At 36.0% G+C, this 15573-nt stretch overlaps 1 protein-coding gene across 1 annotated transcript in view; it reads left to right on the top strand.

Annotated features, from left to right (window-relative positions):
- Positions 1–15573, top strand: part of CFAP47 (cilia and flagella associated protein 47) — a 299411-nt gene that overhangs the window by 264101 nt on the left and 19737 nt on the right. Inside the window, 1 exon segment of the mRNA XM_060086541.1 lies at positions 585–753. Coding sequence (XP_059942524.1) covers positions 585–753 — 169 coding nt within the window.

Here is a 15573-nt window from a genome sequence, read left to right as displayed (position 1 = left end):
TCTACCTTGACTTCAAGATGGTCACTTGAATCTTAAATGTCACTCAGTTCACTCCAGATCATAGCAGCTCGTCTTCAGGCCCAAGAATCTTTAATGAACCTGTAAAGTACTTATGTCTTACTTAGCAAGTGGAAAACTGAAGGAGAGTGAGCAAATACCACATTGGAATAGTAGTAAAAACAAAGGCTTTATGATAGCTGCTGTGGTCAGGCATTTTAGATATTAATTTATTTTAAAATAATTGAATTTTCATTTGTTATTCAGTTATTCAGTTATTATAGGGACAGCATTGTATTCTTTGTACACTATAAAAATAAAATGTGATTAAAAATATCTTTAAGATTCCATTTTTGTCACCCTACAAAGAATGACACTTTTCGATAATTTTAAAAATGCCTCCTCACTATTATTCTCTAAGCATTCCATAAAGTAACAAGTATCAGACTCACAGCTGCATAACAGCATTAATGTTTAACTGTAGTCCTATGCAACAGGATATAAACCAAGCCCTACCCATCAAGTTCTCATAAAGGGAACAGGGTAATGATACAATTTTAAAGGTTGATATTATATTTTTGTTCCAGAAATCCCGAGCCATTCACAGCATACTTCCTACCTGGCAGTGATCCTGAGTTTTTCGTAAAACCTCAGGTTGGAGAACTTCTTCCTTTTGACACTGAAGGAACTCTAACCGTTGTGGGTTTTAAACCCAAAATGTACAGCAGGAAATACAAAGCAACATTAGCAATACAGGTGAGTTCTACAAAGGCAGTAGTCAAGAATGTTTGATGTCACAAAAGTCATTAAATGACTTTGGGAGAAAAGGTTTCACCCAATGATCACAGATAAAGAATAGCAACATTATCTTGTAAAAGTCAACATATTTCAACTGCTCTGTCTTGTTTTAATTTTCTTTTGGTCAATAAAGAAATTTTAAATGTGACGTATAACCAAAAATATTGTTATCACCAGTGAAAATAGGAAATTATTTCTCTTCCATATTAAGGAATTGTGGAAGAGATAATGACTGTAAAGTGATTTGTATAGTCACATATTGTTTTCTGTAATAACCAATTCAAAGACTTTAGGTGATTTGCGATAGAGATTTTGAAACCTTTGATTAAGGGATAAGATGTCAAAATGTTAAAGTGTAAAATGAAGAAAATTAAACAGAAGATAAAATTTATCTTGAATTGAAAAAAAAATGATGTGAAATGGGCCATTAATGTAAAATAATGTTAAAGTGATCATTTTATTAAAAGTTAAGGTAAATACAATTCTGAAAATTTAGCCAGTAAGCAACACTTCTCCATAAAATTTCCCACATATATGCCACTAGGAACTTTTTGGTTAAGGTAACTTTCAAGTTATTTCTGAAAAGATGCCTATTCCCACTGTCTGTTTTCAGTAGCACAGGCACAAGGGACTTGTAGTCTTGTTTTGAGACACAACTACTGATGCCAAAGTGTCTGCTAGACTTCTGAATCAGACACTAATTAAGCAGCACCATTGGCAGAAAAATGTGTTGTTACTGTTTTAATGAATAGAGAAAAATGTTGAATATTGCTTGAGAAAATTATTTTTATTTTTCATCCTAGAGTCCTTACAACCCAGGTAATAAATATATAAAGCCTCTGGAGACTTGCTGCACATAACCCACTCCTGTGTTAATATTTGATTTTAAATGATCATGTTGATGTATTTCCTTCTTAAAATGATATTTTTAAAATAGATTTGTGAATAAAATTATATTCAGTTTATAGTATATGGTGGACATTTCTGAAATTAACTACTTAGGAGGTTTTACCAACAAAATTCTGTTTCTGATTTCCCTATGCAGAATTGACAGTTAAATCAGTGGCAGCAGAATTGAAGGGTTTCTGTGAAAGAATAAGTTAGTATATGGGATCAACTTAGAATATAACATTTTCATTTAGTCTGAAGTAGTATAGTTTTATAAAGTATATACGGGGAAAATTGAGAAATCACTATTTGGATTTAAGAAGTCACTATTTTGTTGATCCTATTTTTATTATGGAAAATTCCAAATACGTGTAGAAATGGAGAGAATAATTAATCCACACGTGCTCATCATCCCATATGAACACTTATCAACTCAAGGCCACTCCTGCTTCAAATATATTCCCACCCCCTTCCTGACTTCCCATATTATTTTGAAAAAAATGCCAGACATCCTATTATCTGCAAATATTTTCTGCTAATCTCTAAAAGTCAAAAATCTTAACCATAATACCATTATCACATCTAAAATTTAACAATAATTCCTTACCATCAGTACCTACCAAATATCCATTTAGTGTTCAAATTTTCAATTGACTCATAAATCTCATATTTTTTAATTTAAATAAATATGTAAAGACATAAAAATAGTACACAGAGTCCTATGAATCCTTCTCCCAGTTCTCCCGATGGTCACATCTTATACAGCTGTAGTAAGATATCAATACAAAGATATTAACCTAACAAAATAGTTTTAACTAGGCTAGAGACCTTATTCCATTTTTTTACATTTTTCACATGCATTTGTGTGTGTTTGTGTGTGTGTGTGTGTGTATGTCTGGTTCTAGACAGTTTGAACCCATGTATAGATGTGTATAACTACAGTCACAAGTGAGATGGAGAACTCTTCCATCACAGCAAAGGAACTATGTCTTGCTAACCCTTTCTAGTCATGTCTAATACTGTAACTCCCTCTCTACCCCTGGCAACTAGTAATCTTTTCTCCATCCCTTTGGTTTCATAATTTCTAAAATATTCTATAAGTGGAATTATATGTAACATTTTGAGATTGGCTTTTTATGCTAAGTATCATACCCTTGGGGTTCATAAAGATTATTATATATATCAAATCAATGATTTTGAAATCATGGTTCAAACATTGTCTATCTTCTGACTCCAAAACCCTGCTATTAATGATAACACCATGATGTCTCACATGATAAATGTGAAGAATTTTAAGTTAATTCATTATCTAAATAAAAATCATTGTTTACATTATTATCATCTTTTGTAAACTGTTGGGGTTTTTTTTGTTTTTTTTGTTTTTTTTTTTTTTTGCGATACGTGGGCCTCTCACTGTTGTGGCCTCTCGCATTGTGGAGCACAGGCTCCGGATGCGCAGGCTCAGCAGCCATGGCTCATGGGCCCAGCCGTTCCATGGCATGTGGGATCTTCCCGGACCGGGACACGAACCCGTGTCCCCTGCATCGGCAGGTGGACTCTCAACCACTGCGCCACCAGGGAAGCCCGTAAACTGTTGGTTTTAAGCATTAAGTCAATTAATACTTGTAGCATATATGAAACCTATGGTCTTTACTTGGAAATAAAAAGTAGGATTCTTAAGAACAGTTTAGTTAAATATTACCCTATACAAACTTCAACAACCATGGTAGCAAGCTTCCTAAGTTCCCTTTCAATTAAACCATATTTGGAAAGATTAAAAAGTGTCCCTTCCCCACTGTTATACAAGGCATGTAGCTTTGTGAGACTTAAGTTAACTTGGTCAGAGTATTACAAAAAGCAGTGTGACTCAAAGAGAGTCGACAGTCCACTCAACTTCTGTGGTGGACATGATGAATCTTAAATAATTTATATAAACTTCTGAGGGCTATCAGAATTACCCAAGATAAAACATATAAGGCTTGTACAAAAGAAATATTTATATGTAGAGGGACCTGGTATAACTAGAGACATAGCTAGGCATAGGCATAAGTAATATGTATGTAATTGTATTGGTTTTAAAAGAATTGGCCATTGCCATGAAACTGGGATTTTATATATATATATATATATATATATATATATATATATATATATATCTGTCTCTTGGTTTGTATTTTCTCATAAGCAGATCCTGAAATAAGGATTCAAGTCCATGTAGCATATTTACCATGTGATCACAGGAAACAGATGTAGAGAAGCCAGGATATGAGACACAGAAGGAATAGAAACCAATAAAGGGTGCTTTTATCAAGGCAATTACCAGAGTAGGCTCCTGGAATTTAAAGCCATGGGAGTTCTCTGGGAAATCATGTGGAACTCACACCTCAGAATATTTACAGCTGAGGGGGCCAAGGAGTTGGAGGGTTTATACGCCAACTACTACTGTTCAGGCATTGATTGAGGAATGTTCCCAGGAATTGTTAATTCCCTGGCAGCACAGAAGCCTTCTGGAGTTTCTGAAAAACTTCAAGTCAAAGAGGTGCAGATACTGGCAATTGGAAATTGGGCAGCAATGAAATGGAAATGTCTGAGGGATGTACCTGGGTACAGGCCACATCAGCTAATGTTTCCATTCATAAGAATGTGGCCTTTAAAACATAGCTTTGGGAATTTATTCCATGAGTTCATTGGCTTTGGCTGATTCCTTTTCAAACTAGAGAGATATTACTTAAATATGGAATTTACATCTGTTTAAAAAATACTTGTTTTTTAAAATTCATTTAAATAAATAGTTGAGTATAATTGTCAGTTTGGCATTCTTTTGTAAGAATCAGCACAGTGATTCTTTGACACATTAGCTACATGGAGTTATTGGTTTATTCTTATATTATTTTCACTTCTGCTTTTTTTATTTATATTTTCAAAGGGAGATTGAGTATAGAAGATATAGAGCTATATCTTTAAAATGTTTTCAAAAACATGAGTCCTTTTCACAATTGGAAGAAAGTTAACTATAGATATAAGAACTGTAATATTTAATCTTTATAAAATAAATATGTTCTTATACTATATAAAGTATTGAGATAAAGGACATGAACAACTTCTTAGGAATATATTTATATTTGGATTATATATATTATATGTATACAAACACACACAGCATCACTTATTGCAAAATTATTTGAATTTTTTGTCAGTTAATCAATTTTATTTTATTTTATTTATTTTTGGGAGATTGGGATTGACATATATACACTATTGATTCTATGTATAAAATAGATAACTAATGAGAACCTATTGTATAACACAGAGAAAGACTTTTTTTTAAATTAGAGTAGAGTTGATTTACAATGTTGTGTTAATTTCTGCGGTACAGCAAAGTGGATTAGTTATACGTATACATATTTCCACTCTTTTTTAGATTCTTTTCCCATATAGGTCATTACAGAGTATTGAGTTAAGTTCCCTGTGCTATATATTAGGTACTTATTAGTTATCTATTTTATATATAGTAGCGTGTATATGTCAATCCCAATCTCCCAATTTATCCCTCCCTCCCCCCTTTCCCCCTGGTAACCATAAGTTTGTTTTGTACATTTGTGACTCTATTCCTGTTTTGTAAGTAAGCTCCTTTGTACCATTTTTTTAGATTCCACATACAAGAGATATCATATGATATTTGTCTTTCTCTTTCTGACTTACTTCACTTAGTATGATAATCTATAGTTGCATCCATGTTGCTACAAATGGCATTATTTCATTCTTTTTTATGGCTGAGTAATATTCCATTTCATATATATATATATATATATATACACACACACACACACACACACACACACAAATACATACACACACACACACACGCCACATCTTTGCACTTACTCTCAATTTACACTTTCTCTAGGCATAGATTTCTGGGTTCATAACTATTTTTCCCCTCAGCACTTTGCAGTTATTACCCCATCTTCTATGACTTTTCTTGTTGTTGAGAAATCTGTTATATGTCAAGTTTACCTAAAAGGTAAACTGACTTTCCTTTTTAGCTTTTAAGGTTTTTTTCTTTCATTCTTGATTTCCTGAAAATTTCTCTATTACGTATCTAGCAATGTGTCTATTATGTTATTTTATTATTGTTATTATTATTGTTATTATTCTGCTTGGTACTCAAAGTGTGCTATCATTTTGAATACTTATATCTCTCTTCCATGTCAGAAAATTCTCAGCTAATATCTTATCAAATATTCCTTCTCTTCCTTGCCTGCATTCTCTGTATTCTGGAAAGAGATCCCAAGAGCTTAGGGCCTGAAGCTTAAGTGTAAAGGATCTCAATCAATCTTGTGGGAATATTAACAGCTTGTACATATGTTTTACCTTTTTTATATCTTAGCTGTGTGGTAGATGAAGTGTTCAGTGCTATCTTCCAAGTCAGTAATAGTCTTTTCAGTGGTGTTCTGTTTAGAGTTTATCCTGTCTATTGATTTTATTGTTTATTTTGATGATATTTTTTATTTCTTGTATTCTGATTAGTTTTTTTATATTCACCTTTTAAATATATGTAGCTTCTTGTTTGATATTTTCTTGTTCATTCCTTAATAAGATTTTATCTCTGAGTATCATAGCAGTGTTTACTATAAAGCATTTGTCAAAATATTGCATAAAGTTAATATCATGAGGAGATAATTCCTGTTCTGATGTATATCTTATTGATTGTCTTTCTTAGCATTAGGTTTCTTCATGCATTTTAGAATGGTGGATCACAGGCTTATCTAAGGGGAATATGTATTTTTTTGCTTTGCATTGTTTTCTTTTTCTTTCACTTTCTGGGCTCTTTCCTCTCTGACAAGGAGTTATGAGGCTACTTCCAGGAATGTCCTGGTGCCCTCAGTTGACAAATAGCTCTCATAACGAAGGCTTGGGCCTCCTCCCTGGTAGGGATATGAAAGATATACAGGACGGATTAGTGAGCCTCAGGCAGCTGGAGCTTACATTGCCTGCAGCTCTGGGCAGCAGTTACCAGTATTTTTTTCACCCTACTTTTAGAAATCATAGCCCCTGGATTTAAGCAGTGAAGCCAACTCCTTTTCTCCATTTCACATGGAAGATCTCTAGTCCTTCTTATCCCAAAAAGGTAAATTTGCATCTCCCACTGCCTGCTTTGGAATATAGACCATCAGCTCCATTAACCACTCCAGCTTTCTATATTGTCTTTTGTGTACGAAAATGCTTATTTTGTCTCAGTCTCTTTGATTCTTTATATTGCTAAGTTTTTAGAGCCAAAGGGTATACATCAAAGAAGCAACAGAGTGCCTTTTTCCTAGTGTCTCTGGGTTAATTTTTAACTACAAATTTTATTAGAATGTTGGAAATATAATTAATAAAGGAAATCCAATCACTTTCAAGTAGGAATACCTATGGAGTTTTTAGAGGTTTAATTATATAGATTATAATCAGTTACTAAAGTTTTTTTTCTTTCCTCTGTTTCAGGAAATACGTAGCTTTGAAAGAGTTATGTAAAACTTTGCAATTCAGTCAACTAGTGAAGGATATTGGAACTGGTTCTTTCTCATCAGCTATCACTGAAAAGAACCTAGGATTAGATAAGTAATTTCTATGCTTTTTTTCTGTCAGAGTTAGTGTAGTCTCAGTGAATACATATCAGATTGTTGGGTCTTTATATGTTTGCTTATTAATTAACATGTTCCTGAGTAAAACTCTGAAGTTCTCTCTGTTTTTAAGCCTTAAAATATGGTGTCTTATACAGTTTTCAAATGAAGGCCTTATCTTTTTAAAATTATATCTACAAGGAAAGGATTCTTTCCTCTTACAAGAAGCACTTTACTGAAGTGAAACATTAGCCAATGGTTTCATTTGTAAGGCAGTATCTTCATATTGACTGGTTAACAATTAATTACTCAAGTGAAAACTAAGAATATATTAGTGGACTGTTAATTCACTCCTCTGGATCTCAGCTGAGAAGTTTCCCTAATACATCTCAGGTTACTGACCACATGAATCCCATGTCTCCAGGCAGCCAGCAGGGCCCTGCTCCCTTTGTGTTCCCATCTGCTAAGATTTCAAGGGGATGAGTCTTACTTAGCTTGTCTGTTACTGATCTTGCTCCATGATGTGGCTGAGGACGTTGTCCCCTCTTCTCCAATGCTTCTTTTTTCCTTCTCTGCATAGATTAGATCTTCCTCCAGTGTTCAAGCTGTATTCACACTCTGCACCCTGACTCAGCCAGGTCCATGTTAGACCTGAAGCTTTCTCACGGCTCCTGCTTCTCTCTTACCTTTGCCAACTACTGGCCTCTCCTGTTTCCCTCCATCGTGCCAGCCCTGAAGATAGGCATTTGGCAATTTATGTCCTATGCCCCTATCTTACATTGCATCCCAAAGAGGGAAATCTTTATATGGTATGTGATAGGAGGTAGTTTATTTGGGCGTTGATCACAGAAAGCACCATTAGGGGAAGAAGATAGTGAGATGATATGTGGAAGGGGAGGAAGCCCAAAAGAGGGTGAGTTATTAACGGGTTTGTTCTGTGTCCAAATGGATATCACTTCTCCTCAGGATCTCTGAAGTCCAAGACAGAACATTCCTCAGAGTAATTCCCCTTCTTTCTCAGAGCCAAGTGGGGTCCATATTCATCCTCCAGTACTCATTTGTCATTGCTAAGGGCTGCTCCATAGGAACATTTACTTTCTAAGGGCATTAATTCGCAAGTATCTGAAAGAAAGCCCTTCAGCAGAAATTTGCAATGGATCAGGGTTGTTTATGTACTGGCCAGTGAGTGTTGAATGAGTATGGGAGAGGTACTAACAGGAACTGATGAATCACTCCCATCCTCTAATACTTATGTAGGAACTGTTGACATCTGTATCACAGAGGTGAGGGCATCCCCACTACATGCATAGGCTGTCCAGGCAGTGGTATTTGTGAGGCACCAAGAAAGGGTTCATCCAAAGTTATCTGCTTCATTCATGCCTATGGTTCTCTCTTACTAATAGCTTCATTTCTTTCAAAAGATAAATGTCACTGGATTCTAGATCTGAGTCCTCAGTATCTTTATTCATCCTCCCACATGACCGCACAAATCAATTGGAAAAAGAGCATGGAACTCACCTGGGAAAAGCCATCAGATTCTCTCTCTAGGAATTTGGCATTGGGACGGGAGAAGCTCTTTCGGTCTCAATTATTCAGTTAGGAAAATTTGGGAGCCAAGGCATGACAGTGTATGCAGCAGACAAAATATCAATAAGGCTGAACTCCAGATAGAGAAATAAGGTAAACATACAGAGAGAAACAAACTGGAGCTTCTATGCTGTGTCTTGCTTACTAATACCATTCGAGTTGCTTGATCGTACCGCTGGGGAAGTCTGTCTATATTGATTATCCCTGGGTTACACCTGAATCCTGACATTTCTCCTTTACACTTAAACTTCAGGCACTAATTCTTCACTCTGAATGTGTTTGCCAGATGGATTTCCTTCTGGACCTATTTAAAGAGAAAGCACAAGAACACTGATATATGGAATAAGGGGTGTAGAAGGTTGATGGCCTCCACATTATACCAAGGTCAGACAAAGTTGCAGTGAGGGAGATGAGGTATATAACAGATATGGAGATAAATAAATACTATGTGGCACCTTATTTATATATCTGAGTCAAGTACTTTTGTTCATTTTAACATTTTTGTGTTATATGTGGTAAAATACACAAAATTTACCATTTTAACCATTAAGTTTACAGTTCAGTGGTATTAAGTAGATTCACATTGTTCAGCTATTAACACTATCTATCCCAGAACAGTTTTCACCTTTCCAAACTGAAACTACGTACCCATTAAACAATAACTCCCTATTCTCCCCTCGCTACAGCCCCTGGCAACCATCATTATACTTTCTGCCTCTATGAATTTGACTACTCCAGACACCTCAGATAAGTGGAATCATACAGTATTTGTCCTTTTATGACTAGCTTATTTCACTTAGCCTAATGTCCTCAAGGTTCATCCCTGTTGTAGCATATGACAGAATTTCCTTCTTTTTAGAGCTGAATAATATTCCACTGTGTCTATATATATATACCACATCTCGTTTATCCCTTCATCCATCTGTGGATGCTTGGGTTGCTTCCACCTTTTGACTATTGTGAATAATGCTGCTATGAAAAAGGGTGTACATGGTCAGAATGACCATCATTAAAAAATCTACAAATAACAAATGCTAAGGAGGGTGTAGAGAAAAGGGAACCCTCTTGCACTGTTGGTGGGAATGTAAATTGGTATAGCCACTATGGAAAACAGTATGGAGGTTCCTTAAAAAACTAAAAATAGAATTACCATATGATCTAGCAGTCCCCCTCCTAGGCATATATCCAGAGAAAACTATAATTTGAAAAGATACATGCACCCAGTGTTCATAGCAGCACTATTCACAATAGCTAAGACATGGAAGCAACCTAAATATCCATCAACAGAGGAATAGATAAAGAAGATGTGGTACATATATACACTGGACTATTACCCAGACATAAAAAAGACTGAAATAATGCCATTTGCAGCAACATGGATGGACCTAGAGGTTGTCACACTGAGTGAAGTAAGTCAGAAAGAGAAAGACAAATACCATATGATGTCACTTATATGTGGAATCTGAAATATGGCACAGATGAACATTTATGAAACACAAACAGACTCACAGACATAGAAAACAAACTATGGTTACCAAAGGGGAAAGGGGGCAGAGGAGGGATAAATTAGGAGTTTGGGATTAGCAGATACAAACTACTGTATATAAAATAGGTTAACAACAGGGTCCTACTGTATAGCACAGGGAACTATATTCAATATCCTGTAATCAACCATAATGGAAAAGAATATGAAAAGAACATGTTATATATGTACTGAATAATTGTGCTGTTCACCAGTAAATCAACTATACTTCAATTAAAAAGAAAAAAGAAAATGGGTGTGCAAATATGTGTATGATTCCTTGCTTTCAGTTAATGGGTATATACCTGTAAGTGGAATTGCTGTAACATACAGTGATCCTATTATTAATTTTTTGAGGAACCACCATACTATTTTCCATGCACCATTTTACAATTGCAGCAGCAATTCACAAAGGTTCCACTTTCTGCACATCCTTGCCAATTGTGTAGATAAAAGTATGTGTGTAGACATTTTTGTATTATTCCCTTATTAGCCTTCTGATGCCTACAGGGTCTGTAATGATACAACACGTTTCTTACCTAATAGAAAAATGCCAATCTTCTCCCTATTTTTAAGCATTTTATTTTTTTAATTTGTCTTTGTTCACTCCATTTTTTGTTTCTCTGTTTATGATCCTGTCTTGCTGTGGTTTACTTGTAGATTTTTTAAGTCTCATTCTGATTCATCTAAAGTGTTTTTTAAGAGTAACTCTTTGCATAAAATTTTCATGATAGCTTACTTATTGTATTATATATTCATAACTTCTCAGTCTACTGATGTCATTCTATCAGTTTGAGTGAAGTGCAGCATTCTTACCTCCCTTTATGCTCCCTTATTATATAATTTAAAAAATATTTCCTCTACAGGTATTTAGAACCACATCAGAGAATGTTATAATTTTTTCTTCCAACATCAATCATAATTTAGAAAACTCAAGAGAAGAAGGAAAGTCTCTGGTATTTACCCACGTGTTTGCTCACTGCATTCTTTCTTCCTTTCTTATGTTCCAATATTCCTACTTTTATAATTTTCTTTCTGTTTAGAGAAATTCTCTCACGTATAGAGTCAGTCTCTAGGTGACAAATTCCACTAATTTTCCTTTGTCTAAGAATATCTGGGCTTCCTTTCTGAACAATATTTCCACTGTCTGTAGGATTCTAGGTGGACAGTTCTTTACTTTCTGCACTGGAAAAAAAAATGTGTCACCTCCATGGTTTCTAATAAGGAATTCATTGTTATTCTAATTGTTTTTCCCCTGTAGGTAAGGTGTCATTTCTCTGAACTGCTTTCAAGATTTTTACTCTGTTTTCATTTTTCAGAAGTGTGACTCTATTGCGTGTTGTTATTTCTTTGGATTTATCCTATTTGGAATTTTATCAGCTTTTAAAAACTGTAGGTATATATCTTTTGCCAAATTTTGGAAGTTCTCCATTATTTCTCCAAGTACGTTTTCAGCCTTATCCTTTTTTCCCTCTCTTTCTGGGATTCTGATGACATGAATATTAGATTTTTGTTATAATCTCACAGATCCCCGAGGCTCTCTTCATTTTTTAGATTCTTCTCTGTTATTCAGATTAGAATTAGAATTGTTCTATCTTTCAGTTCACTAACCCTTTTTTCTGCCCCCCTCCATTGTGTTGCTGGTGTCCTCATCATGAGCGAGAGAGAGGTGGTGAAAGTCTTGTCTCTCCACCACCCCAGTTGGGAGGGGCAGGAGCATCTTGTTGCTGCAGGGTGTGGGTAGATGTTCAGGCTTTCCACGCAGCGGTCTCCCCTGACAGTGTTGAAGGCAGAGCCTTATTACCATCTAGCAGGGCTGACTATGAAAGCCCTGGCCCCTACTCAACCTTCTTTGACACCACTCCAGTGGGGAATTATGGCACTTCCTTACAGCCTAGCAAATGTTAGTCGGAAAGTCTAGGCCCCCATTTGGCCTTTATTGGTGAGGGTGAGTGTGAGGCAATAGTTTTTTCTGTAGTATTTGGTTGGAGTAGAGAAGCTATTGTTTAAGTTTTCTCTCTGCTAGGCTGACCTTTTCTGAGTCCTTTCTCTAAAGAGAGCAGACTTTGCTTGGGAACTCATAGCCATGTTGTTCCTAGAGTTCCAAGGTTGTCCTTAGTCCATCTGCCTTCTCTCCATCTTTTAGAGTAATATACATATTTATACATACATACATATATACTTATATATACTTACATATATATGTGTGTGTGTGTGTGTGTGTGTGTGTGTGTGTGTGTGTGTGTTTTAGTTGTACTTATTGGGAGGAAAATGGACAAATACATTTACTCCATTTTCCCAGAAGAGGAGATCTAGCTTCATATTCATTTAATTTAACTCAGAGAAAAAAATAACATGAATGCTTTCAGTTTATTCCAGCATCCTTGCCATCCACTTATTTAAAAAGTCAAAAGGGGTTCAGGGCTCTTTACCTCTCTACTCTATGAGAAGCCAACTTTCAGCATGACTCATAGACCCCTTTGGGATTTTTCTACTATCTGCTTCCATCTTGCTAATGCCAAAAGAGATTCTAAAGTGTAGGGGCTTGAGGTTAGGCCCAACACAGTCAAGGTGAAGGGCACTCTGCATTAATAAGCCTCTGAACGCTAACCTCTCCAGGTTTCCCCAGCACTTGAGGCCAGGCGTCTCTTCATGTCTGGTAGTACCCCGTCCTACAACACAGGCTTGGGAAACTCCAAATAGCATCTCCCATCCCTTCAGGCAATAGCTCCAACCACTTGTTCCTGAAATCATTGCTATGAACTTTGTGAAAATATGTTAACATTACTGTTCTTTTTAAAAAAAAAAATCATTTATCTTTCCTTCCCGATCATAAACTTACAAAAATAAAACATATGCTTTGATTAAATGAAGCAAAGAATCAAGCATAGTGTTCATAATTCTATAAGAAAAATGACCTAGTTTTGCCTCAGTATTTATTTGCCTTTTAGAGATTCAATAATTGCATTTTTTCCTGAAGTGACTTCTTGTGCTAAAATAAATGACCGAAGAGTGTCTTATTGCTGACACAGATCACAGTTTGTTGCTAATGGAATGTTAACTGCTTTTTAAGTAACTCTGAATAAATCTGCTGATCCATAAAAGATTCATCTAAAAGGAATCCAATTCATTTTCTGCCTCTACCACTTCCACTGATGTGAAAAATCTTCCTTCATATTCCACTTTAGTTCAGCCATTGCAATGCTGAGAGCGGCACCTGGCTTGTAAAAGGATATTTTAATTGGGAGAGGTGACACATTTAATAATATGTCAAGGTTACCATTTAAGAAACAGTCACTCCCCAAAAGAAAAATGATATTTAAGCTTGTCCTCTGGTGTAAAAAATCATCTCCAGAGTATGAAGTTTTGCTCCATTTCCAAGATCAGAAAGGCAGTACTGAAAAAGAGTCCTGAGATCTCCAAAGACAAACAAAACCTGTGACTTCAGCTTCATCCCTGAGAATTAATTCCCTGTGTAATTTTGTATCTGGGACAACCACGACAGAGGATTTTGCAAAACTTTAGCAAAACCAAAACTCAACACCTCAGCAGATGTCTTTGAATTTCCTGTGTCTAGAGCACCTTCCTGCCTTGTGTGCCTTTGTAGAATAGTCCAGCTTGGGTAGAAAATAGTCGCATCTATGTATGGTTTAGAAATAGGGGCTGTATCTTTCTTCCAGGTCTGCATGTTATTTATCATTCTTTGAAACAATAATGTGTCTGAAAATAAGGCATATATTTAAAAATTATGAAATAAGGTATTTATTAGACATTTATTTTTGTAAATCTCAAAAAAGATAAATATTTTTTGAAGCAAAGCTCTTCTTTTAGACTTATACCGCAGTCCTCCAAGAATAGATACACCTTTGCAGTTACTTAAACAATAGCTTACAAGGAGTTGTATAAATTGTGCTGGCTACATAGATGTATACAGGCTGTAAATTGTTTTCAAGTTGTTACTTCTGTGTTTAAGAAAGAAAATAATGGGGCTTCCCTGGTGCCGCAGTGGTTAAGAATCCGCCTACCAATGCAGGGGACACAGGTTTGAGCCCTGGTCCAGGAAGATCCCACATGCCTCGGAGCAACTAAGCCTGTGCACCACAACTACTGAGCCTGTGCTCTAGAGCCCGTGGGCCACAACTACTGAGCCCACGTGCCACAACTACTGAAGCCCACGCACCTAGAGCCTGTGCTCTGCAACAAGAGAAGCCACCGCAATGAGAAGCCTGTGCACCACAACGAAGAGTAGCCCCCACTTGCTGCAACTAGAGAAAAGCCCTCGTGCACTAATGAAGACCCAACGCAGCCAAATATAAATAAATAAATAAATATTTTTTAAAAAAGAAAGAAAATAATGAGTTATATGACTGAGTGACATTTCACAATGAAAAGAAATGATACTAAATCTACATTTAAGCATCACTTGCACTAGGTCACTATGATTTCAAATGCTGTCATTATGGAAGAATTATTGCTCTTTTGAATCTCACATAAATGGAATCACATAGTTTGTCCTCTTTTCTGTTTGGCTTTCTTTCACATAATATTTTGTCAGTGAGATTCATCCATGCTTTTGCATCTATCAGTAGTTTATTCTTTTCATTGTGAGTTATATCCTGTTATATGAATCACATTATATATATCACATTATTACATTGTATGAATGTATCATATGTATTTTTCCTTTCACTTGTGGTTGGACATTTGTGTTGTTCCCAGGTTTTGGTCTTTATGTACAAAACTGCCAAGAACATTCCTGTCCGACATTTGGTGCACATGTGTAGACATTTCTGTTGTGTATTCAGCTAAATAAGCTTCCCAGACTCAATTCCAATATGTGTATGTGGATGCTTTCCCACACCAACAAGCAATTCTTGTACTCTAGCAAGGTGTCCAAGAATTCAACTCAATTCTGACGCTACCTACCCAGAAATAGAATGAAATTCCACAGGTAAAGGGCTCAGTCCCACAAGACCACCCTCCACTTCAGACACCAGCACAAGCCCAAGTTTGTTACCTGTACTTCTGGCAGACAATCTAAAAACTGGAGGACTCAACAACCCTCTCCAACTCAGACTGCCAATCAGAAGTCCAGGTTGTCACCTGCACTTCTGACCAACTGGCTCTAAATCAGAGGTTCCCACGACCCCCTCCTTGGGGTCAATTAATTTGCTA

Source organism: Mesoplodon densirostris, chromosome X (assembly GCF_025265405.1).
Source record: "Mesoplodon densirostris isolate mMesDen1 chromosome X, mMesDen1 primary haplotype, whole genome shotgun sequence".
Classification (NCBI taxonomy): Eukaryota; Metazoa; Chordata; class Mammalia; order Artiodactyla; family Ziphiidae; genus Mesoplodon; species Mesoplodon densirostris.
This window is presented reverse-complemented; position numbering and strand designations above follow the sequence as displayed.